At 38.2% G+C, this 26,721-nt stretch overlaps 1 protein-coding gene across 3 annotated transcripts in view; it reads right to left on the bottom strand.

Moving 5' to 3' along the window:
* LOC143710818 (phospholipid-transporting ATPase ABCA1) overlaps positions 1-26,721 on the bottom strand; it is a 272,481-nt gene that overhangs the window by 28,552 nt on the left and 217,208 nt on the right. For all 3 annotated transcript variants that reach the window (XM_077202050.1, XM_077202051.1, XM_077202052.1), the window contains 9 exons: positions 26,543-26,658; positions 26,309-26,453; positions 21,921-22,044; positions 21,703-21,832; positions 20,219-20,339; positions 18,105-18,167; positions 17,565-17,671; positions 9,324-9,465; positions 5,597-5,731 (listed from right to left, as the gene is read on the bottom strand). In XM_077202050.1, coding sequence (XP_077058165.1) covers positions 5,597-5,731; positions 9,324-9,465; positions 17,565-17,671; positions 18,105-18,167; positions 20,219-20,339; positions 21,703-21,832; positions 21,921-22,044; positions 26,309-26,453; positions 26,543-26,658 — 1,083 coding nt within the window. The remainder of the gene's footprint in view (positions 1-5,596; positions 5,732-9,323; positions 9,466-17,564; positions 17,672-18,104; positions 18,168-20,218; positions 20,340-21,702; positions 21,833-21,920; positions 22,045-26,308; positions 26,454-26,542; positions 26,659-26,721) is intronic.

The following is a 26,721-nucleotide window of genomic DNA, read 5'->3' as shown; positions in this document are numbered from 1 at the left end:
GATATCTTTAGGAAACATGGTGTTATTATTCACTGTTATGCTGATGAAACTCAACTCTATATTTTTTCACACCCAGACAAAACATACCAATTCACAAAATTAATGAAATGCATAGCTGATATAAAAAAAAAATTGGATGACTAGTATTTTCCTTGATTTCCTCCTGAATTCTGAAAAAAAAAAAAAAAAAAAAAAAACAGTTTCAAAAACCCCTGTACATAATATTATAAAATACTGTCTAACACTTGATGGCTGCTCTTTCAAGTCTTTGTTGTCAGTTAGGAACCTGGGTGTGCTCTTTGATATTATCTTTCATTTGAAAGCCACATTTCTAGCATCTGTAAAACCATATTCTTCCATCTTAAAATATATATCTAAACTACGACATATGCTCTCAATGACAAATGCGGAACAGTCAGTCCATGCGTTCTTGACCTCAAGGCTAGATTATAGTGTAATGCTCTACTGGGTGGTTGCCCTGCACGCTTACTAAACAAACTCCAGCTGTTCCAAAATGCAGCAGCTAGAGTTCTTACTAGAACGAGGAAGTATGACAATATTTGCCCGGTTCTGTCAACACTGCATTGGCTCCCTATTAAACATTGTATACATTTTTAAATCTAGCTAATTACTCACAAAGCACTAAATGGGTTAGTTCCCCAGTACTTAAGCGAGCTCTTAACACATCATAGTCCTTCACGTCTATTGCGATCTCAAAATTCTGGCAAGTGGATAATACCTAGAGAATCAAAATCAACTACAGGTGGTAGATCCTTTTCCTATTTAGCACCTAAACTTTGGAACTGTCTTCCTAGCATTGTTCGGGAAGTAGACACAATGTGTCAGCTTAAATCTAGACTGAAAACACATATCTTTAACCAGGCATACACATAGCACATTATCAATTTATATTATTCAAATCAGTTACAGTAAGTGATTCTTAGGCTGCATAAACTAGGTCAGCTGGAACCGGGAACACTTCCTATAACACCTGATATACTTGTTACATCATACGAAGAATGGCATCTATGCTCTCTGTTTATTCCAAGGTAGTGTTGTCAAAAAAGTACTGACTTCGGTACCAAGTCGGTACTGAAATTTAAAAAAAATGTGACGCTTTGAGCGCTGTTGAGCGTAATCGTAAACACCTCTGGTTGCCCATTGTACTCACAATCTCATCAAATAGGTCTGTGATTGGCTACAATGATCAGCGCTTCAAATACATGTTGTAAATCAATGATGCTCTTCACTGAGCGCTTACACAGCTACACACAGGCGCAGTTGGAAACAGGCATCTATCAGCGGACGGGTCTGCTCATAGACGTCTGCGTGTGCTTTCAAATGATCCCGCTCCCGTTTTTTAAAAACACTTTCAAACAGTTCTGTGTGCTCTAAAATGCTCCCGTGCTTTGATCATTGTAGCCATTTACAGACATATCGATGAACGCATGAACACATTGGCCAATCAGAGGTGTTTACGATTACGCTCAACAGCGCTCAAGGCATCACATTTTTACAATTTCAGTACCGAGTTGGTACAGAAGTCTGTACTTTTGACAACACTATTCCAAGGTTTACTGTAGTCAGCCGGATCCAGGCTGTATCTAGATCAGATGGAGGACCTGTGCCTAGACATGACCACAATGCATCCCTTAAGTGTAGTGATTTAATGTAACAAAGTAATAATACTTTGTTACAGTACTTAAGTATTTTTTTTGGAGAATCTGTACTTTACTTTAGTTTTTGTATTTCTTACAACTTTTACTCCACTACATTTCCTAAATAAAATGTATACTTTTACTCCAATACATTTCCCCAAATCATATCCGTTACTTACTACAAAATAAAGTAGGAAGAACACAGACTGCAAGCAAGCATGTTCCGTGTGTGCGACTGCTTTCAAACACCTGTGGCATGCAAGGGTTTCTATTCCAACACGTTTTTGTAGCGTTGAGGATTGTAGCAAATCACAGGCATCTCTGTTGAAAGCAATGGCCAATCAGAGGTGTAGGCAAGTCAGAATGTTTAAAGGGTTAGTTCACCCAAAAATAAAAATTAAGTCATTAATTACTCACCCCCATGCTGTACCAACCCCGTAAGACCTTCGTTCATCTTCGGAACACAAATGAAGATATTTTTGATTAAATCTGAGAGGTGGATCACTGCTACATAGGCTGCCAGAGGGAATGAAACTTGACGGCCCAGAAAGTCATTAAAGAAAATGTTTAAATATTCCATGTGCCTACAGTGGCTCAACTATAAGTTTATCAAGCGACGAGAATACTTTTTTCCCGAAAAAAAAAACATAATAACGACTTTATTCGACTATTCCTTTTCTTCCTTGTGGGCCAGAGACGAGAGTTCAAGAGATTTCCACGACGCATGCGCGAGAACTGAGAAGAGAACGTTCTTCTTCTAATACTTCTTGTTCAGTTCTCGAGCATGCGTCGTGGAAATCTCTTGAACTCTCGTCTCAGGCCCACAAGGAATGAAAAGGAATAGTCGAATAAAGTCGTTATTATGTTTTTTTTTTCGGGAAAAAAGTATTCTCGTCGCTTGATAAACTTATAGTTGAGCCACTGTAGGCACATGGAATATTTAAACATGTTCTTTAATGACTTTCTGGGCCGTCAAGTTTCATTCCCTCTGGCAGCCTATGTAGCAGTGATCCACCTCTCAGATTTAATCAAAAATATCTTCATTTGTGTTCCGAAGATGAACGAAGGTCTTACGGGGTTGGTACAGCATGGGGGTGAGTAATTAATGACTTAATTTTTATTTTTGGGTGAACTAACCCTTTAATGCAAGTTCACTGACTGGTTTCTACCAGGTCTTAAATCTTTTCAATATAACACCAAAGCGTAGGCATGATGTAAACAAGAGATTCGTTGTGCAGTGTGTAGCAAGATTCATTAATTATAACAAGGAATTTTCGTGTGATTGAGTAACCTCAGTCAGTCGCGCTATAAAGGGAGCGCTCTTTGCTCGCTTTCTGTATATAAATAGGCTAATCATAACCCATTCACAATTTGAAGAAAAGTTTTGGTTGTCATGCTTTCAAGAGGACCAACGTCTACGTATACAGCAAAGTCTCAGGAGTGACAAACACATTTAATTATGCGAATCTACTAAATTGTTCCACGAGTTCCGCTCAACGGTTAGAGAATACACAAAATGCACTGTTAGGGTCGTGGCGAAGAAATTCCCACGTCTCGCCAGAAGATGGCGCCTGCAGCTGAATCATCCATCCACCCATTTTCCAAACCTCTGGTCCAATGTGAGTACATCACAATATCATACAGGTATAAATTCCTTTTTACTTGATCATTAAATTGTGTGATCAAGGTTTATGTATATGCAAATTTCCATGACAGATCTTACAGCTGGAGCTGCTAATTTGCTAAGTTTCAAATGATTATTAAACAGCATGTACAAACTATAACTTTTTATTAAGTAAATATTTTCCAAAACATATCTTGATATATTGCTTTGGCTTTAATACTATTATTATTTTGGAAGTCATCTTTGCACACAGTATATGGGTCTTCATAAATCAAAAAACTATATAAAGTAGCTGCCACTTTGGTTAACCAGTCTCACTGGTTCATCCAAAGTTTTGTCTGTTCCCCTTGTATCTATACACAATCATTCAAAAGTTTGGGGCCATCAAAAATTTATTTTATTTTAATTTTTTTATAAAGAAATTAATACTTTTATTCAGCAAGGATGAAAATCTTAACGTACCCCAAATTTTTTGAACGATGGTGTATCTACTTTGTTATACTCCCATGTTAGTCTGTACGTTTCTGAGTCAGCCTGTTTTCTGACTGCGAGTCAGATTCTGATTCTGAATGTCTTACCTGCTTTATTGATTTGTGTTGGAGGCTTTACTCCTTTGAACCGATCTGTCTGAACACTTCTGTTTGATTTCGGTCTCTGCGGCTCAGACTGAGTTTCTTTTTGGGATTTTCACTTTCAAATAAATCTCACTGTCTTCCCATATTTTTCTAGTCATGCCAAGCTCCTAAATATATTTTTGGGTAGAAATTGTGAGAAAATATATATTTAAACATCCTTATTCAGTAAATCACAAACGAATGGAAAAATATTTTACATTTTTTTTATTGGGGTAAAAATCGTAAGAAAAATATTATCTAGTAAATCACAAACAACTGGATAAATCTTTTAAAAATATTTTGTTGGGTATAAAAAGTTGTCTATCCTAATCATTTGAATATTATTGTAATAATAAGGGGACTTGGAGTCAAAAAGTATGAGAAACAGAGTATTAAAGCCATATCCCCAGTGGCCCAAGGCTGGTTGAGACTGATTAGAACCGGGATGGGAGACCTCCTGGAAAAAACTAGGTTGCTGCTGGAAGAGTTGTTAGTGAGGTCAGCAGGGTGTTCACCCTGTGGTCTGTGTGGGTCCTAATGCCCCAGTAAAGTGATGGGGACAGTATACTGTAACAAGCACCGTCCTTCAAATGAGACATTAAACAGAGGTCTTGACTCTTTGTGGTCAATAAAAATCCCATGGCACTTCTCATAAAGAGTAGTGGTGTAACCCCGGTGTCTTGGTCAAATTCCTTGTATTGGCCCAGATCAATCATGGTCTCCAAATAAACCCCATCCATTGAATTGGCTCGATCACTCTCTCTCCTGTCCACCTAGCTGGTGTGTGGTGAGCGCATTGGTGCAATTGTGGCAGCCATCATCCAAGTGGATGTTACACACTGGTGGTGGTTGAGGAGTAGGGTAGTAACGATATTCAAACCGAAAAGTAATACATGGCGTACCGATGTATGTTTAAAATATCTGTCATGAAAATGACAGCCTGCGTGTATATGATTAAATTTCAACAACAAATTGGAGTAAAAACATATCATTAAATTTAGAAGTTAGTTAATGCAAAAACTGCCTTATGTGCAGTTTAAATGTTTGCATACAATTTTTTATTTGAGTGTTGATTATTATATCAAAAAATAAATAGAACTTTTTTTTTTAAATTTACAGTACGATAACAGTTTGGGCTTCCTATATAGTTTACAGCATTAGCAGAGATAATATTTATTTATCCTTAAGAAACTTTTAATTATAACTGAGTAACTCAGTAAACCACTGTTTAATAATAAAAAAATAAATGTATGTTTAGTTTTCTCTCCCCTGCTGTACCGAACCGTGACGTCAATACCGAACCGGCAGTTTTGTATACCGTTACACCCCTTTTGAGGAGAGACCCCCTATATGATTGTAAAGCACTTTGGGTGTACTGTAGTACATACTAAAAGTGTTATATAAATGTATAAACACAATAAAAAGATTTGTGTATCCATTGGCACTACGATACTCAATTCTGTAGATACATTTACATAGATTCAGAATCAAAAAATAGAAAGATTGAACACAAGAACACATCCCAGCTTCTATTGAGCTTCTATTGTAGCTTGTGCTGGATGTGTGTATTTGAGCGCAGACAGAACTTAAGACACGTTTATCGACTTGCTCAGATGAGGCGGTGCTGATTGTCTGAATGTTGATGGGACGGTGAAGTGATCTGGAGTGCCAGGTGTGTGTGTGTGATGAGCGTGTCTTACCAGGAAGACCAGAGGAGGGCAGCCAATCAGAGCCATGGCAGTGGAGAGTTTGCGTTTGTTGCCGCCGCTGTACGTTCCTGCAGATTTCTCTGAGTATTTCACAAGGCCGAGCTTCTGAACACCCCACTCAGCCACCTTGAAAGACAGATAGAGAGATAATATCACTGCATACATCCATTGAAATAAACATCCACCCATTCAAAACTAAAAATAAGATGAAACTATTGATTTAAAACCCCAAATAACATTAAATAAACTAAAAACCAACAGATGGCAATATGACATGACACAATACTGATAAAACGTTAACTGAAATGAAAGAACCAATTGCTGAAATCAACAAAAACTATAATGAAATTAAAGGTTAATTTTTAAACATTATATATTTTTTCTCACAATTGTGACTTCATTTCTGAGAATTGCAAGAAAAAAGTCAGAATTGCAAGCTATAAACTTGCAATTGTGAGATATAAACTCGCAATTCTTACTTTTTTTTCTTGCATTTGCTACTCAACTTCTCTGTAACACTTTATAATAAGTATACAGTAATAAAGTACTTAAAAATAATTTGGAAACTATTAGTTTATAGTTAATTCAAGGTTTACATATTGTGTAGTCTCTACATTGTTTATATATTAAAGGTGGTATCAGTAGTTTCTGAAAACACTTTTGAAAACTGGGTTGGACTGAAAACACACGTAACCAATCAGCAGTAAGGGGCGTGTCTACTAATGATGGGGAGGAGAGAGCGCTCAGTGCACACAGACATTAGCCGAACCATAGGCATAATAAATACATAGCTATTGGCGGCTGGATAGTAAGTCAACCTCCGCGCCGTCATATTGCGGAGGGCAACTTTCCCATAACTCTCATAACAGGAATTGAGAAAAATGCCTGCTTCGTCTGCTGATTGGGGCTGTACAAATCGCCGCACAATTGAAAACAGGTCTCGGGGAATTACCTTTCACAAGCAAGACTGAACATTTGTTTCTGGTTGGATTTGGTCATTATATAATTAGTAATAGTAATGTTAGTTGGCCGCTGGAGTCAATCAGACTAAAATAGCTAATGAATATCGGTAGTTAAAGCGGCACTATGCAGGATTTCTGTTTTTGTCAAACAGCGATCCCTAGAGTCGCTGTAGAGTACTTGTATTTAACGTTACTGTCGTAAATGCAACTCACACAGAGCGTATCTGCACTCACGGCCTCTGTCTGCACTTCATAATAATAAAGAAGCCTACCGTGTTAGGCTTACCTGAGCCTAAATGCCAGATGACACCAATAAAGATGACACCAATACAACCATTATGATGGTAACAGGGTTGAAGCGTAAGCTGAGGCGACCACCATTCAACCCGAAAAGAGTCATATAACCATTCCAATAACTCCGAAGCTGTTCAGTTACGCAAAAAAAAAAAAAAAAAAAAACTGCATAGTGCTGCTTTAACGTCATGTGAAAGTTGAGGCATTAGTTGACATGATTTATATTATAGTTTTAGCTTAAATTATATGTTATATCATAAAGTAAATTTCCTGAAATCTAAATATTCATCTATATTTTCTTAAAACCGACTTTTATGACAAGTAATTGTTTCGGGTAGGTACTAATAAATATTTAATTTACTATTTTTATTATTGTCTATATTATTTTGCGTTTGATATTACATATTACATTATTTGCTATTATTATTATTATTATTATAATTATAATTTTATACCACTTGCGATTATCAATCTATTATAGTTATTCTGTTAAATTATTGTACTATTCACTATTTAACTTATTATTTTTTGTTGTCTATATTCTGTAATTGATATTTCATATTCTATTGCTATTATAGTATTATACATATACTATAAATATTCATATATAAAATATAAATATTCATCTATATTTCCTTAAAACCGACTTTTATGACAAGTACTTGTTTCGGGTAGGTACTAATAAATATTTAATTTACTATTTTTATTATTGTCTATATTATTCTGCAATTGATATTACATTGTATTTGCTATTATTATTATTATTATAATATTATACCACTTGCGGTTATCAATCTATTATAGTTATGCTGTTAAATTATTGTACTATTCACTATTTAACTTATTATTTTTTATTGTCTATATTCTGTAATTGATATTTCATATTCTATTGCTATTATAGTATTACACATAAACTTATGCAATTATCAATATATTTTTATTATATTATTGTACTTATGATATTATATAATTATACAATTCATTACTATTTTATTTGCTGTATACTGTTTGTTTATTTTATTGACCATGCACTAAACTATTTACTATTACTTCTCACTTTATCTTATATTTACTATTTGCATTGCACTGTAGTTGTACTACATCATATGTATTACCATAAAGTATCCATCAGTTATCTTTGTTATTGTATATTTGGAGTATCTATCTGTAAATATCCATAATATTAGTGCTATACAAATACAGAAAGCAGCCTGCCGGTGTGATTTCTATTAGCCAATTTGTTTTATTTTCTCAATGGTGGTCAATTCTAAGCAGAAGAAAAGCTAAAATCGGGTTAAAGACAGAAAAGGCTTTTTCCACAATAAGAAAACTTTCAGTCCGACGGATCCAGTCCGTATCCAGATCTGATGAAGGACCTGCGCCTGGACACAATGACAACGCAGTCCTGAAGTGTCAACTAGTCTCTCCACTGTGAAGGCCTCCTTCCCTTCGCTTTACCTCTGTACAGATAAAACTTTGTTGGGATAATTCCAGTTCACATGGCTGCGCGGAAGCGATAAATTCTGTATTATACATTTTTAAGGCCAGACAAGTAGTTTGTTGAGGGTTGGTTTGTAAAGAAGGACTACACGCCTGCGCACATATATATTCAAACGCGCATACCTATAGACCTAACACGTAATACGCGTGAACACCGTCAGCGTTCTCATCTTATCGTTTCTTTTTTAAGTTTGCGGAGGGATAACTTTTTTTTTCTCAACATTTTTCCAAGGCTTATACCTTGGAATCTATTTCATGGTTTGCTTTCTTGAGCCACCAGGTACTGTTTTGGGCATATTAACGGCCGTTGCGCATTAAGGATTTTGTATTAGAACGGTGTCGTGTTAGCGGCACCTAAGTTAATAACTAATGATTGTTGCAATGGAAGTGAATCAATCAAAACTAACTTTAGCTGGACAATAACTTTATTCTAGAGCTGCTGTAAAGCCAAAACAATCTCTGTTACTTCAATTTCCTATTATCACTGTAAAGCTGCTTTGAAACAATCTTGTTAAAAGCGCTATGTAAATGAAGGTGACTTGACTTGACTGTATGAGCTACACCAGCCACTTCCATCCATATAGCTGCTTCTGTTCTGAAACTTCTGGCGCTGCGATTCTGCAGTTGTATGCTGCCTGTCTAGAATGCGCAGAAACAAGTGGAATGATATAAACCCTGATATAAATGCTAATACGGGTGTAATATCTCACTCCTGGAAGGCCCCAATCAGATTCGATGACTAGAACTAACTGTTTTAGAAATAGGAATAATCTAATAAAAATAGTATTGTATAATAATATTTTAATATTATGTTATACATATAATCTAAAAAATATATTCATACAATTCAATATAATATATTGAAAATGAAAAACACAAGAGAGAGAGATTTCATGGACAGAGAGTGAATTTTAGATACAAAGATTAAGGGTCTACAAAACAAAGACCACAGGCTGTGTTACCATGGAAACCTCCTTTTCCGGAACCCCTCGGAGTCGAGCGTAGAACTCCAGGTGTTCTCTTCCCGTCAAAAGGTCATCTATCGCATCAAACTGCGGACAGTAACCCATATTCTGCTGCACCAACTGCATTTCAGTGCGGATGCTGAAAAGTTAAACAAGAAATCACTCCTAACTCCTTAGTCACTGCATAACACCACTTTTTAGCTGGAACAAGCAGTGATATTTTAGTATCATTGAGATACTATTACACTTTTTTTTATTGGTTTTTATTTTTGTGTTTTCCATTTTTATTTTAGTTTTATAATTTTTTCTTTAATTTGTTTTTCTTTAAATGTCTATATAGTTTTTATACAATTTAATTTCAGTTTATTTATTTTTTGTAGTTATGGTTATTTTAGTACATCAAGTTAAACTAAATAAGAAATGTTGCTTTGGCAACAAACTAAAATAAGTTTTGAAATTTTATTTCACTTAACATTGATTTTGTTAAAGAGGTTCTATAGTGCTTTTTTACATGTTCAACTTTCTTTAGTCTGCAATGTTGCTGTTTAAGCATGATAAAGGTCTGCAAAGATACAAAGCACAAAGTCACTTCAAAGGTGTTATTCTCTATATCAGTAAGCACTGTTTCTGAAATCCTTAAACGCCTCGATATTAGTCTTGCGTTTTTTTTCCAGGAACGCACACAGCAAAATATTCCTCATTTAAATAATTACCACCAAAGGTAGACGTAAAATAAAAGGGTGAGACCTGGTTGAGTTGCGTTAATAGTGTGTTGAAACTTGCAGTCATGGTGTTGGTGTTAACGCATTACTGTAACGCGGTGCGGTGAAGGCAGATAGGAGGCTGGATCCAAACGCAGTTTACACGCTTTATTTAAATAAACTCAAACAGAAACTCAGAACGCGGAACAAGAATCTTAACACTGGGAAACGAACACTCACGTTAATCCTGGAACATATAACAACTCACAAAGACAGGGCAGAAACACAGGGCTTAAATAATCAGGGACAAACGAGCTAACAGGATAACAAGGGGGCGTGGGAAAATCAGAAACACCTGGGAAAACTAATGAACAAGACAGGGAACCAAAGAACATGACAGGACACAAACCCACATCGTGACAATTACAAGCGTAACACTAACTTTTTTAAAGTAACGAGTAAAGTAACACATTATTTTTAAGTTTTTCATTTTTTTTCCCTCCTATTTATTTACCTCTACTGTACAGGGGTTAATTTGCATTTCCTAATTCATCACTTCACTTTTGGCAAAGGACCTTTGTCCTATGTATATACCTATGTATATAACATTTACATTTGCCAAAATTAGACCCTTTTTATTTGTTACGCATTACTTTCCATAAAAAAAATAAGGCACAATACTGTAACATATTACTTTTAAAAGTAACCAGAGGTGTCAAGTAACGAAGTTACAAATACTATGTTACCTTACTTAAGTAGAAATTTTGGGTAATTATTTTTCAGCCGACTTTTTACTTCTACTCCTTACATTTTCACGCAATTATCTGTACTTTCTACTCCTTACATTTTAAAGGGGTGATGAACTGAGAAATAAAATTTTCCTTGGGCTTTTGACATACAGGAGGTCTTCATACTATAAGAATATCCTGTAACTGTACGTTCACACCGCCGCCGGTGAGAGCGGCAAAATTCGCTCTCGCCACCCTGCCAGCGACGCCGTGGAAAGATTCTTGGACGCTCTGATGCTCTGACGTAGATCGAACGCGTGGTCATTTTTACAACTGTATTTAAAGGGGCCACAAAGCATCAATCATGTCGATCGTTATAAATAGTGTTGCGCGCCTTCTTATCAAATTCAAATGATCAACCTCCTCTATTTTGATTGGGAACTAATGTGGTCGGAACCAAAGTTTACAGGACTGCGTTCTCTGGACTCCTCTCAAACGGAGCACTTCTATATTCCAATTTGTTGCCGCCGGTTGCCGCCGAACTGCGTCATTGCTTATTACCATAAAGTTGACCTGACTTCAACTCTCCTCGCCACTCTCACCGTCCAAGACGCGCCGCGCCGCTCTCGCCGGAGCTCGCCGCCGGCTCTCATTGAAAATGAATGACTTCCGGCCACTTTGACGCTCTCGCCGGCGGCGGTGTGAACGCACAGTTAGTTTCAGAACTGAAAACTTGTTAGTCCAATAAAAGTTTTTATTGACTCCAGGCTCAGCGAACGACAGGTTTTTCAAAGTGGGGATCTATGACGTCAAAGAGGATAAAACCCCTCCTCTGCAAAAGAAGATCAACGCCTATTTCAACACGGCCTGTTTAGCCCCGCCCACCGTCTCGCGCATTACATAGGCCCAAGACGAGGTAATTTTGCTAAACTGGATCGAGCTACCAAGAAATAAACATTTACGAAATATTGTGCAGTACCTGGTTGTGGAAGAAGACAGTTGCTGCATAAGCTTCCTTCGGATTCCAATATTAGGAATGCGTGGTTAAGCTTTATTAAATCAACAGAAAATCAGTCACAATTTCCAACACAGGCTCTGCAAACAGACTTTTACGACACGGTTCTGCCAGTAATGCCACAAACATGTAAGTAACCATGTTTATTGTAATGCCTGATCTGTGAGCAGTGATTTCTGATGTGTAATTATTCAAGTTCAGTATTATCTTTCTCTCAAAATCATTCAATACAGTTTATGCATCAGTGACTAAACGATTAAATTCACATCGTTTCTCTTAAGATGAAATAATATTAAAACTGTGATTAAGTTATAGAAAGAAAGCGACCAAAGAACACTCCCTTTACAATCGCCAAAGCTGTCAGTCAATCAATCACACAGCGCGCAAATCTCGTTATGAAATCAATGATTCTGTTACACTGCACAACGAAGCTCTACCTGTATTTACGTCGTGTTTGCATTGTTATTTGGTGAAAAAGCATTTGTGAGTGTCGAGAGTAAAATCAGGCTAAAAAAATACCTTTTATTTCTTAATTATGACAATGTTTGATGTAAAAATCATACTAACATTATAAGGGCACCCCAGGCAACATTATAAAATAATGAAATAATCCAGTTCATGACCCCTTTAAAAATAGCCTCGTTACTCCCATTTCATTTCGGCTTGTTTTCATTCCGGCTTGTCATCGTTCAAAAAATGGCCAATCACACAAACGTTTAATGGATCTGAGTCCTGCCTCCTGAACATTGCTAAACTGATTGGATTTGTGTTTTCTTTCTAACTTGTGAGAGGCTGTAGTTACATTTGGTTGTGCGAAACGGCAAAACTCCTCCGAAGGAAATCTAGATGTGGTAAGTGAGGGAGAAATCAACAGTACCCTTTCGTTGTCACTCCGAGTTACGTCGGATGACGACGAATGGGGTTTCGCTTAGAAAGCCTATCAACTTCGAGTATTACAAAACGAGCCAATGGCAAAGAAATGCCATGGGTCTGCGCAATTTGCATAGCTTAACTCCGCCCCACCTCGTGGGTATAAAAGGAGGAAGCCAGCAACATGCAGATATGTTTTCGCTTCGGAGCCAAGTGTAATTCTTCACTCCCTAAGCTATCTCTGATTGTCAGCTTCTTACGAGACGAGCAACTCTCCAGTAATGGTGTGACGGCGATCTCCCGGCGAGTGCACACTTCCTGCCTATCTGAGCGTGGTTTGCCAGCGAGTGTGTTCTCCGCGGGTGCTTCAGCACTGAGTTTCTCTCACAAAAAGAGAGTCTGGGCCTTCGGGTCAACTGGGAAAAGAGAAAACTTTGCCCCGTGCAGAGGATCTCTTTTCTCGGTATGGATATCGACTCGGTCGCCATGTCCGCGCAGCTTGCGAGCGCGCGCAGTCACTGCTGACTTGCCTGAGACAGTTCGAGGGCAAGAGTGCGGTTCCACTGAAACTTTTTCAGAGGCTCCTGGGGCATATGGCTTCTGCAGCCGCGGCAACGCCGCTTGGATTGCTTCATATGAGACCGCTTCAGCTTTGGCTTCGCGACCGAGTCCCGAGGTGGGCATGGCAACACGGCACCGTCCGAGTAACAGTTACTCCGACCTGCCATCAGACCTTCACCCCGTGGTCGAATCTCAGTTTTCTACGGGCCGGAGTTCCCCTGGAACGAGCTTTGCGGCATGTTGTTGTAACGACAGATGCCTCCTCCACGGGCTGGGGTGCCATGTGCAATGGACGTGCTGCCGCGGGCTCCTGGACAGGACCCCGACGCCTCCGGCATGTCAATTGCCTTGAGTTGCTGGCCGTACGTCTTGCTGTACTGTAATGTACATCAACCATCAAGGTGGTCTATATGGATATGGACCACTATACTGCCCTACAAAGGCTAAGCGCAGTAACTACACATTTGAGCTAAGACTTTTAATGGGCTTTGTGACATGTGTTCTGTCTTGTGAAAAAATATCTGGGTTAAATTATGTTCCGTTTCGGAGATGCATTACCACTAATCTACCCATAACATGTTTGACTGGCTGGTATAAAAACTTTAAAGGCCCTTTTCTCCGTTTCTTTGTTTGCGTAGTTACTGCACTTAGCCTTTGTAGGGCAGTATATATCTAGGTCATATGGAGTCAGAAGCATCAGAGGTCGCTTCATGCCATTTATATCCCCGGAGCCCTGAACTGTGCAGCCGACGAGCTCTCACGGCTTCAGCCCCTCCCGGGAGATTGGCGACTCCATCCCCAGTCGGTTCAGCTGATTTGGGACCAGTTCGGGGACGCACAGATAGATCTGTTTGCCTCTCACGACTCGACCCATTGCGACCTGTATTATTCCTTGACCGAGGGCACGCTCGGCACGGATGCACTGGCGCACTGCTGGCTGTGGGGCCGCAAATATGCGTTTCCCCCAGTGAGCCTTCTTGCGCAGACCCTGCGCAAGGTCAGGGAGGACGAGGAGCAGGTCATTCTGGTCGCGCCGTACTGGCCCGCCCGGACCTGGTTCTCCGAACTAGTACTCCTCGCGACAGCGGATTCCCCTGACGAAGGAGCTCCTTTCTCAGGGACGGGGCACCCTATGATACCCTCGTCCCGATCTTTGGAACCTCCACGTGTGGCTCCTGGACGGGACGAGGCAGGTTTGAGTACCCTACCACCAGCGGTGGCGGCTACCATCACTTCCGCTAGAGCGTCGTCCACTAGACACGTTTATGCGTTGAAGTGGAACCTCTTCTTCAACTGGTGCTCTTCTCACCGAGAAGACCCCCGGAGATGTTCGATTAGTGTCGTGCTTTCCTTCCTTCAAGATGGGTTGGAGCGAAGGCTGTCTCCCTCCACCCTGAAAGTCTATGTTGCCGCTATTGCCGCACACCATGGCCCGATCGAAGGTAAGTCTGTTGGGAAGCACGACCTGATCGTCAGGTTCCTGAGAGGAGCAAGGAGACTGAACCCTCCTCGCCCTCCTCTTGTTCCCCCTTGGGACCTCTCAGTGGTTCTAACTGCCCTGCAGAGTGCTCCCTTTGATCAGTGGAGCTTAAGTTCCTGTCTATGAAGACAGCACTCCTGGTTGCATTGGCCTCCATCAAGAGGGTAGGGGACCTGCACGCGTTCTCCGTTGACGAAGCGTGCCTGGAATTCGGGCCGGCTTACTCTCACGTGATCCTGAGACCCCGGCTCGGATATGTGCCCAAGGTTTCTACCACTCCCTTCCGGGACCAGGTGGTGAACCTGCAAGCGCTGCCCCTGGAGGAGGCAGACCCAGCCCTGGCACTGCTCTGTCCAGTACGTGCTCTCCGCGCCTATGTAGACAGGAAGCAGTGTTTCAGGACCTCAGACCAGCTCTTTGTCTGTTATGGTGGGAAGCTGAAGGGAAAGGTTCTCTTCAAGCAAAGGTTGTCTCACTGGATAGTGGACGCCATTGCCTTGGCATACCAGCAGCAAGGTCGACCGTGCCCCCTTGGTGTGACTGCCCACTCTACCCGGAGTGTGGCGTCCTCTTGGGCTCTAGCGCATGGCGCATCGCTTACAGACATCTGCAGAGCTGCAGGCTGGGCGACACCTAACACATTCGCCAGATTCTACAATCTCCGAGTGGAAGCCAGTGTCCTCTCATGTACTCGCTTCAACCAGCTAGTACTGGATCCGCTCAGGTGTCTTCGCTTGCTCGCCATTCCACTCCAAGGACTGGATACGTGCGATATTCTCCTCAGGTGAGCTTCTCCGAAAGCCCTGAGTTCCTCCAGTCGTGTCCAACAGGACAAACTTGACAGTATTGATGCAAAACATATGCCAACAGTTAATTTCTGTTAAAGGGATAGTTCACTTATTTAAAAATGAAAATTCTATCATCATTTACTCACTCTCAAGTTGTTTCAAACCAGTTCCTTTCTTCTGCTTATAGACACTGCATAGACAGACTGCAAAGATGGACTTATTTTCAAATTGAACCATTTATTCTCAAGTATTACGGCTGTCTCTTAATGGCATCTTTTTATTAATGGGCCAGTATCACTGATATTAATATAGCTAATGATGTCTCTATGAAAATTATTCCCCCAAAAATTTGAAACATTTGTTAGGCTTCAAAAAAATAACTTTTAATTAAAGTGAACTTAAAACAATCCTCACTTATACCCATAATAAATGTCATATTTATCTGTACCTTTCCTGTCTAACAGGTATGAAATATAAAGAAATTGAATTGGGTTATAAAATAGTCCGCACTGCATAAATTATAAATTAAATTATATTAATCCTTATTAAAGCTACAAGCATTCTTTAGTCAAAGAGTAGTTAGTAGTTTTCTCTGTTCCCTTTGTTCTTAGGTTAACTTTACTGAAATAGAGAATTAGTGGCTGCTGTCACTTTAAGATCTGCCGCTGCTGACAGGATCTCAAGCATTTCATTCTCTCACCACTCTTTAATTCCATTCTCCATCATGACGGACAAGTCTTGTTTTTTTTACCGCTAGTGGCATAGTGAAGCTTTTTGTGGCAAACTATGCAAAAACAAGCTCTAGGCTCCGGAAGTTTACTGCATCAAGTGCCTAAAGCCTTCCCGTTTTGTCCTCTTTCTTCAAGCCATGCCCAGCGCCACTTGTTTTTTACTTTCTTCTCCAAAGCAGATGTATTTTCTCCTGGTTTGATAAACTCCATTCTCCATAGCGTGTGTACAAGCTAACTGCGAACTGGTTCACTTCCTGCACAAGACCCGGCTTCCTCTCTAGCAATTGGCTAAGACGACCTAATATCATGCTCCCATTGGCTGTGACAGCTGTGCGCGCTGACCCTTGAATCAAGGTGGTAGGTTGAAGGGGACTGGTGTTTTATTGAAGTCAGATTAGGGCCTGTTCACATATCGCGTCTTTTGCGCGCTCAAGTTCGTTATTTCAAATGTAGTCGCGCGCGCTCATAATGAAAGCGACGCGCTCGTTTTTTCCAAACACGTCCGCGCCGAAAGTGCCTCCGACTGTAATTTGCAGCCTGATAAATAAATTTAGCCTGCGCCGGAGGCCGGACCTGCCCTCAAGCCGGAAATCCGGCCCCCGGCCAGAATACTTTAAGCCCTGCTAACAGCATAACGATGCAGTAAAAGCGGACTGAGTTTACCTTTTCGCCGTGATGACGTTTAATCGCCCCGTCGGCCTCTGTAGTCCCATTTAGCCACTTGTTAGCAACCACCTTTTTTAAGTGGGGTAATATTGATGTATTTTACGAATGAAACGCGAAAGTGTCTTGAGCTTGTGATCACTGCAGACCTAATTCCAGCCATTAAACCAAAACCCATTGACTTCAGGATGATGGAACCGGAAGTGCTAAAATGCTAACTCGCATCTGTGTTGTGGCCTACAAAGTCATGTCATACCTGCACCACTCTATAAAGTGTTACTGGCAGACTGGGAAAAGTGGTGCTGGAACAATGTAAAATTTGCGCAAAAAATGAAAACCTATTCTAGTAAACCCTATTGATCAAAACCAACATTTGGCAAACTAGCTAGACTCAATTGAGTGAACCCCAATGTGGGCTATATTTGCAACCCTGCTACCCATTCTGATGTATTTCTTTGATTTTTATTATTTTATGTTAAATTTAGGCAAAGCTCATCAAACAATGATTCGAAAATAAAACAGCTCATACACAGTAATATTTAGTTCGACCTTCCGAGGTTGACAATGAATATTAGAAGATTAAGAACCTCTTTTCCCCTGACCAATCATGCATAATAAATTTGCTGAACTTTAGTGTTTTTACCCTCTTTAGAAAGACTTAAGCACAGCTTAATTACTTCTATTGCTTTTATTCAGTGTACCTGTATCCGTTTACAAAGGCATCTCCTGCTGTCGGGCTGATGTCTCCAGTCAGCATTTTAAAAGTTGTAGTTTTACCTGCACCATTTATCCCCAACAAACCAAAACACTGCAAACCAAACACACACACAATGATTTAGTGACAAATGCATTAACAGAAAAAAAACAATACCTCAAGGACCAAATGAAAAACACAATTTTCAAGCCAGTGTTGACATATTTAACAACAGTTAGTAGCTTCAAAGCATCACAGCAATAAGTCAATATTTGTTTCTTGCTAATAATAGATGGTGGCAGGTATCAGGGGAAAAAGACAGTTATACAATATTAGAAAGTTTCATTTTTTTTAATTATTTTTTTATTGCTGCCAAAATTAAATGCATATCTGCAAAAAGTAATTCCATGGGGTCTTTAGAGACTGAAGTTATTTAAAGAACTTTGGCATTATGCTCTTATTAAAAAATAAAGAAATTCGTTTAGACACTTTCTTCTTATTAGTGCTTAAAATAAGTTTCCATTTTATATGAGTGTGTGTCATTTACCTCTGCAGCAGGAACACCCACACATATTTTATCCACGGCTGGAGTGAGCTTCACACGGTACATCTGAAGAAAATAATCATTTTTAAAAACAATTCACAAAGTATAATCATATCATGCCTGATAAGAGCTATATTTTGATGTTCCACTTTAGACATTCTACTAACTAGATGTAACTTTGCATCTACATGTCAACTTATTCTACTAACCCGAACCCAGACATCTAACCCTAACCTAACAGTCTACTAATATACTAATGAGAGTTAGTTGACATGTATTTGCAAAGTTGCATAGTTAGTAGAATGTCTAAAGTTGACCGTCGAAATAAAGTGTAACAATGTTTTGTTGGTTTGTAAATATATAACCGTTTTCTGTGTAGAAAACATCATGTGATCCTCTAAGAACTAGTGCTGGGCAACGATTAAGCGCATCCAAAACAAAAGTTTGTGTTTACATAATATATGTGTTTGTACTGTGTATAATAATTTTTTATATATAAATACACTCATATGCATGTATAAGAAATATTTGCATATATACATATATATTTATATTATATATAAATATACATATTTTGTATATAAATAACACATTTTTCTTAAATATATACATGCATGTGTGTGTATTTATATATACAAAATAATTATACACAGTACACAAACATTTATTTTGTAAACACAAACTTTTATTTTGGATGCGATTAATCGTTGCCCAGCACTACTAACAACATATTAACCCTGTAAAGTCTGACAGGTGAAATAATAGATTAGTAGTAGATTATTATAGATTATCAAAGCTCTGTAGCTTTAAAACATATAATGCAATGCAATACAAAGATGATTGAGAGATGAACAAATAAACGTTCCTCAAAAGCCTGATGAATCATATTTGACAAACATTTGAACATGATTTTTCTAAAAAAAAATATGGATAATCAAGTAAACCTAAACTGCTTCCAGTAAATGTTCATCTTGAAATATTACTAACAATATAAAAGTTATTCTGTGAATAGCATCTGTCCATCATCACAGAAAAGAATTTCAACTTTAAGTGCAGCAATGCAGTTTTAAAAGCAAAAATCCATAAAAAGTGTTTGAGCTGTGTCTATGTTGAGAACTGTACGTTCTCCCAAATTATTCTTTCAGGAATCTTCAATATGAGGACTCAGTCGGTCTGAGATGTCTGGGAAAGAAGTGGTGAGGATCTCCTACATTAACACCTGTCCACTCTCAGCCACAGACTCATGAAGAACGGCGCGTGATTCATGTCACACAAACGGCGTCTCTTGAGTAGAGACAGCTGCTCTCTGCCAGTCTAGCTCAGCGCTGAGAGACGATGATTACAGAACAGGACAAATCAAACTCTCACTCTTAAGATGTGCACTCCTGTGCACATCTGTACACTCGCACACCTGGAACCACGAGCCTCTGCCCTGAATATTCAACGTCTATCCTTGTGAAACAAGAAGGATACTTTAGTATACTTAAAAAAAATTGACTTATTACGGAAATAATATACTTCAAAATAATAGACTTATGTGTACTTATGTATACTTATATGTTGTAAACTTATATGTACACTTAGACAACCAAATAGCATGTTAATTGTAATTAAACGAAAATGTGCTATAGCTTAATTTGATATCAAATTAACTTTAGAGTGTTTTGACCCACTTAATTTGGACTAAAGTACATCTTTATATGTCATTTCATAATTGCTTCTATGTACAGGCTTTGAATTATGGTTAAAGTGTACTGCCGAAAATACTGACAAGCATTTATGGTAAACTAAACTACTTTAATGTCATTTCTAATGAAACTCATTTTTAAAAGTGTATTCTTCTGAACCTTTTTGATTATTAAATAATCAAGTGGGGAAAAACGATATTGATCAGAATAACCCTGCTGTGGAAAAAAAGCTTGTTTGCTGGACTTAAATTGTTCAAAACTGTTTTAGCTCATTTAGCTGGTTGACCAGCTGGTATCAACTACTCACGTGACTTTTCACAACTGTCCACAACTATGGCACTTTTCAAAGTATGAAGCTGGTAATTCATCATCCCTGAATAAATGGAATGAAACACTGCACCTCACTGATGCCACAGGAAAAGGAAATACCTTAGTAAGGTCAGATATTTGGAGCAGTTCATTCTGAGCTCCACCCTGGTGCACACGTTCACGCTCCCGAGCCACATCTTCATCCTCTCCTCCTGATGATGTAGGCAGTGACTTTATCGACCTGTGTGTAAAGATGTGTAAATTTCACCCCAGAGCAGACCACATGATCATGTGTGTGTATATTTTAGAGCTGCACGATTAATTGTTAAAAGACCGTGATCTCGATTCAAACACCAACTCGATCTTATTCCTAAAATGACAGCGATTCGCCTGTGTCTATTCAATCTTTGACAAAATTACACCGGAACATTCAAATCTGTGTTCATATTGCCGCTGACCTAGAGAGAGAGCAGTTGTCATGTATAGGTATAAGCTTCACAACAGTCACAAACCAGACAGAATCATTATTTCTGTGTTACAAATATTCAAATAATCACAGCAGTACTGGGATAAAAGCTTATAGTTCGTAAATAAACATTGATGTCTACGCTAGTGACCAGAGTACAGAGTAGCACCTTTTGAAAGTAACTTGGCACTTCAAATAACAACTGCATCAATTACATCATCAAGTGACCTAAAAAAATGTTTTGGTCCCACTTTATATTAAGTGGCTTTAAGTACTATGTACTTACATTGAAAAATAATACAATGAATGTATTGTGTTCATGTTGCAATGTAATACACGTTTGCTGCTTTTGAGGTGTAATACGCGTAAGGTTAGGGGCTGGTGTGTGGTATGGGTAGGTTTAAGGGTGGGTTAAGGTGTAAGGGAAAGGTCAACAGTGTAATTACAAATGTAATTACATAAATTAATTACAGTTGAAATTACATGCAGATATTTTCAAAATATAAGTACAATGTAAAAAAAAATGTATGTACACAATAAGTCCAGTGAAATTAATAATTTCAATGTAAGCATATAGTACATTAAAGCCACTTGTAAGCATATGTAAGCATATAGTACATTAAAGCCACTTACAAAGTGGGACTAATGTTTTTGCCATAGAATCATTCATTCAAGAGATTTGTTAAAAAAATGCTGAATCATAAAGTAATGAAACAAGTATTTATATGAGTGATATATTTATATATATATATAATCATTTGAATATGTTGATTGGTTGCTCAAGTAACATTTCTGTTTATTATCAATGTTGAAAACAGCTGTGCTGCTTCATATTTTTATGGAAACTTCGGTAACTTTATTTTACAATGTCCATTTTACACATCTTACATTTACATACAACAGTACATTATTTTTTAATTAGAAGCAACTAACCCTAAACTAAACACTAACCCTAATTATATAGTAAGTACATGTTGTTAATATGTTTGTATAATGACACTGTAACAAGGGCACTATAAAAGAATGTGTAATTGAGAAAATTTTCATTATTCCAAACTTTTGACTGTACTGTAGGTGCCAACCGATTTTTCTTTAGGTGTGAGATTTTTAAACGTGTAAACAAGTGTGTTTTTCCTACCTTGGTTTGCAGAAGAAATTGTACTGTATGAGAAGGGTCAGGCCGAACATAACTGCCCCCTGAATGGACATGGCAAACAGATTCTTGCCCACCAAGTTCCAGTTGAGAGGATTTTCAAAGCGGTCTTCACCTGAAAACAGAGAACTCACTTACTTTACCACAAATATCAATAGCTTTCAACACTGAACGACAAGCTTCCGCATGCGTCAATATCTTACCCAGGTTTTTGTAGAGTGTGGCCATTGCCTGGTTTTTGGCCATGTCCATCAGGCCTCTTCCCAAACAGAAATGAGGAAACACCAGCAGAGCCTGTTTCACTATGTCATTGATGCGAGTTATATTCTGGATATAAAGACAGATGAGACAGAGAACGGCAAAGTTAGATTAGAAACACATGATTCTTCAAAATGAGTGAATTTACATGCACATTGTTTCACTGATTGTGTCATATCAATGTTTTTTTATAGTTATTTTCTGATCTTTTAATTTATAATGACTTCTCACTATGCACTTTGCAGTGTTATTTTAGTATTTTCTTTCTAGATATTTTAGAATATTTATTAACATTTTGAATTAGCTTTTATGTTTAAGTTATTATGTGCCTAGTCATTTTTAATATTTGTCTTTAGCTATATATTTTATGGTTTAGTTTTTAGTAATTTTGGTACTTCAGATTAAACTTCAGCACTAAATTTTTTTAATTTAAGTTTTTCATGTAATATTCATATGTCATTTTATTTCAAATTATTACAAACCATTTTTAATAGCCTTTGTGTTAGTTAACAATAACACTGTTAGGAAAGGAGCAAGTTCTGTTGAACTTCTCCTTTTGTGTTTCACATAAGAGCATACGGGTTTAGAAGTGATTAAATGAGGGGGGGCTAATGACTGGTAGGCTATTGGTAGATTATCGGTTCATGTGCCGCCAGGCGCTAGCTATCTGTCACGTCACATTTAAAAGCGCCAAAACGGTATTTTTTGTTTGAATTTCGTAATAAAATTGACAGAATCTCAGGATCTGAGAGCTGAGAATTGGTTTCAAAAGTAACCTGCTCTATCTTGTCTGTCGCAGTGTCAGTGTCCTCTTTGCTTCGCATTTTTTCTCTGTGTGAGAAAATAGATGTGTGGCGTGAGAGCGTGTGAAAAGGGTCAATTACGTGAGTCTCGCGGTGAATGCGTGAGAGTTGGCAGCTCTGTATAATGAGTCTGAATATGAAAAATATGTCAAAAGAACATTAATTGTATCATTCTATGTGGAGTCTTTCACTATATATTATATATATTTGAACCGAATACAAATGTCTACCCACAATTTTTAAAACAAAACAAAAAATGACCCAATACCCACGAATAGGAGAATGATCGCTTTTGGCTCGCACCTCTGAAATATAATTTGTTTTGTATTATTTTGAAATCCATAATCTCAACAAGTAATGACAACATTACTGTGGTGACACCACAGACGAGTGATTAAAAAAAGAGAGTAGAAAAACACATCATTGTCTGTTTCTCACCCCAAAAAGTTTAGATTTGTTTCAAAGTGAAGACATGGCTCAAAATAAAGTGTTTTGAGCGGCTCCGTCCACAGAAAACAGGTGCTCTGAGTTTGGATCGGTTACAAAACTAACCACCTTCCTTTATTTTCACATTTTAATCCATTTAGTGGATGGAAAGTTATAGCATTTTACCAGTTATGTAATAAGCGTATTAAAAGCTGTTGTCAACTGGGCAGTTGGGTCTTTCGTTTTAAGCAAAAATAAAAGCTTGCGGGTTTATAGGCGAGCTATGCCACATACAATATTACTGCATTAAATAAATTAAATATTGTTCAAATATACATATACCCTTGTGTGAATGAAGTGAAACTGTATCCTAAATCTCTAGCTAAAATCTAAAGTTGATGAAACATGGTTCTGATGATAGTCAAGCCGTCTTCAGCAGCGTGCGATTCATCGAACACACTCTCACACAGCTGAAGAAATCATGCAGCAGTCTTCTTGCCAACTACTGTACGAGCCTCATGCTCATTCATCATCACAAACACCAGAGACGGTGAAATCACACGGGATTTACACTGACCAAATTCTCTAAAACACGTCCGTCATCATATACACACAAACGTGTTTAAAGTTCAGCTTTAAAAAATGTATGGCATCGGTCTTTGAAATACAGTAGTTTAGAGCAGTTAATAGGACTAAACAGCATATTTTATTGTCGTCTTTACAAGATTTCATGAAGATGGCTGCAGTATTATTTTAAAGCTACACTGTGTGATTTTTACCCCCATCTAGCGGTGAAAAGGTATATGACCATCCAGTGAATATTAGTTTCTGTTCCTCTCAATTCAGATTTCGTTTTAACTCCTACGGTGGCCAATGTAGTCCAAGATTAGCATGGCTTCCAGTTCGACCTCGTCCATGAGTGAAAGGTGAAGCTTGAATTTACCGTATGTCCCTCTTTGGCTAATGTACTTTCAAGATGGAGGGGCAACATGGCGACCGACATTAGAACCCCCCACCCGTATGTATTTTCAATGGCATATTATACACTCACGAGAATACTTTATTACTTGAACGAAGTAAATATACATTAATGAGCACATATATTTTTGAAAGAACTTAGTGTTTTTAGCTAAGAATAAACTAAAAAAGTTACACAGTGTAGCTTTAACTAATTATTAGCACACTTATTTATTATTTAGTACACATTAAGAGTGTACATTTTACATCATACAGTTTACATTTTAATTGACCTAAGCATTAGTCTGACTAAAATATCTGCACATTTTGTTTTTGATTAATTCAATTCAATTCACATTTATGATTACAGCTTGACTTCATCCAGCATTTACCCAAGCAAACAAAAAACATTTTCACAATGTTTTGGTTGCAATTAGGTAATGTTGCAGTTCAACATCTTAAAAATGTTTAGAAACCACATCTAAAACATTATAACCAAAATAATGTTTTAGAAACTTACCTTTCTGGAATGCAATTAAATAGTCCAAAAAAAGTGTAAATATCATGTGTGATAAATATAATTTATTACGAAAACAAAACCAGACCAAACGGGAACTTTTTTGAAATGTCAAAATACCGTAATCAGTACATTGGATAAACTGGTATAACAATATTAGCGTCCAGACCAACAAATTTTATGTTTATTGTAATCCAGACCTGCAAACTCCTCAGAGTAAAAAAGGTGACAGTGTCGGGGGGTGGGGGGGGGGGGGGTGGGGGACACTGAAGCGCAAAAGAAAAGCGAAATCTGAGCGCTTTATTAAACAGAAATTTGCTGTTGGTGTGTTAGCCTAAAACAACATGCTCGCCAGATTGTTTATCTAAATAGCCCTTTGTTGTTAGAATTTACTGTTAACCAGGTTTTAGGTTTTTGGTAATTTCCTTGATTTAATTTTTTTTATTCTTTTTTTAAATGAAAACTAACATCATAAAGTATGATTGATATTTGTTTTACTTTGAGCAATTCTGGAGCTATAATTGACTCTTCTTAGGAGCATATAAAACAAAACAGATCCTTGGAAAAAATTAAATGCAATATTGTAGTAGTTATAAATAAAGTTTTATTTTAGTTCAGATTAGTTTGAGGGCAGCAATTGTATTCATAATGTCAAAATAAAACCAACGTAATATTACTTGAAGGCATTATAGCCTACTATTCCTGCCAAACTTCCATGGTTGCAGTTAGTGTTACTACAGTAAATCCTTGGTGAATGTTGCTGATCTGTGGACACTGGATAGTTAATTCATGGCACAATGTTTCTTCCTGGTTTCCACGTCAGTGCTGTTTGATCCGTTAATAACGGAGAAATGTGAATATTTCTCACTAGATCTCGCAGCAATGTTATTACTTCTGTGGCAAATTCAAATTCTTCCTTTACTTGATCTCTTATTAGCGCTGTGTAGTAACAGTGTCGCTTGATCAAGATCGGCTCGCGCTGGTTTGGTCCAAACTGATAAACGGTCCGTCAACCACATAATAACGAGCAGTTTCGTTCCGCTTGCATTAAGTTTGCCATTTGATGTTTGGCAATGTTGTGGTGGCTCCGGCGGATTATGAGTGCGCTAACCACTCGCAACGCGGCTACATTTGAAATAACGAAATTTTGGTCGGAAGGAAAGATGGCTGGCTGGCTCCCCCCAGCGACAAGCGACAAGTTTGCAGTTGTGGCACAGGCAGCCGTTACTTTAAAGTCGAAAAGACATTGACCCTGTCGTCTCACAACAAGAAGGTTATCCGTGACTCAGTCTATAATAGGATCTGAATCAAAAGTTGTGATATGTTGCACCAATATATGCAGTTATCAATATAGTTATTGTTCTTGGTGTGAACAGATCCTAAGCGTCAGGGTGGGCTGAAAGAAAGCTTTGTGCTTTGTACGTCACAGATGATAAGAATGACACAACTCTTCAGAAGAAATAATATACCCATCATGCTCACACATATGGTACAAAAAGAAACTGTAAAATTGAAAGTAAATAAAATAAATAAATCGAAATAACAGACTAAATGTCTGTTTTTCAGTGCAGGCTTTAAGTAAATTGAGTGCGTGTGCCTGTGTGTGTGTGTGTGTGTGCTGGAGTCTCACCGGGTCATCAAAGAGCTCCATTACGAATGTGGCTACGCTGCCGTTGATGCCGATGAAGAGGTTGATGCAGGTCAGAACCACATATGCTGTGCTGGGAACGCTGAACAGGAAGGAGGCGGGATACATCATCGGAGTGATTGACCACCTGTGAGACAAAATCACACAATACAAACACTCACAAACACATTTAAACTCCAGGCGACGAAAAAACAAACAACCACCACACACACTCACCCGTAAAGCAACAGCAGCAGTATGAGCGCAGGCAGGTTGGGTGGAGAGACGTAAGATTTTTGTTGGAAACACAGGAAGATGACGATGACGATGATACACGGGACAACATAATTACACTGAAACACAACAGAATCAAACATAATGTTTAAAGACACCCGAAAACAATAACAACAAAAGAA

Source organism: Siphateles boraxobius, unplaced genomic scaffold, assembly GCF_051911475.1.
Source record: "Siphateles boraxobius isolate OS27281-9 unplaced genomic scaffold, OSU_SipBor_1 48, whole genome shotgun sequence".
In the NCBI taxonomy this organism is placed as follows: Eukaryota; Metazoa; Chordata; class Actinopteri; order Cypriniformes; family Leuciscidae; genus Siphateles; species Siphateles boraxobius.
Note: the sequence above shows the minus strand (reverse complement) of the source record. Positions and strands in the feature narration are given on the sequence as shown.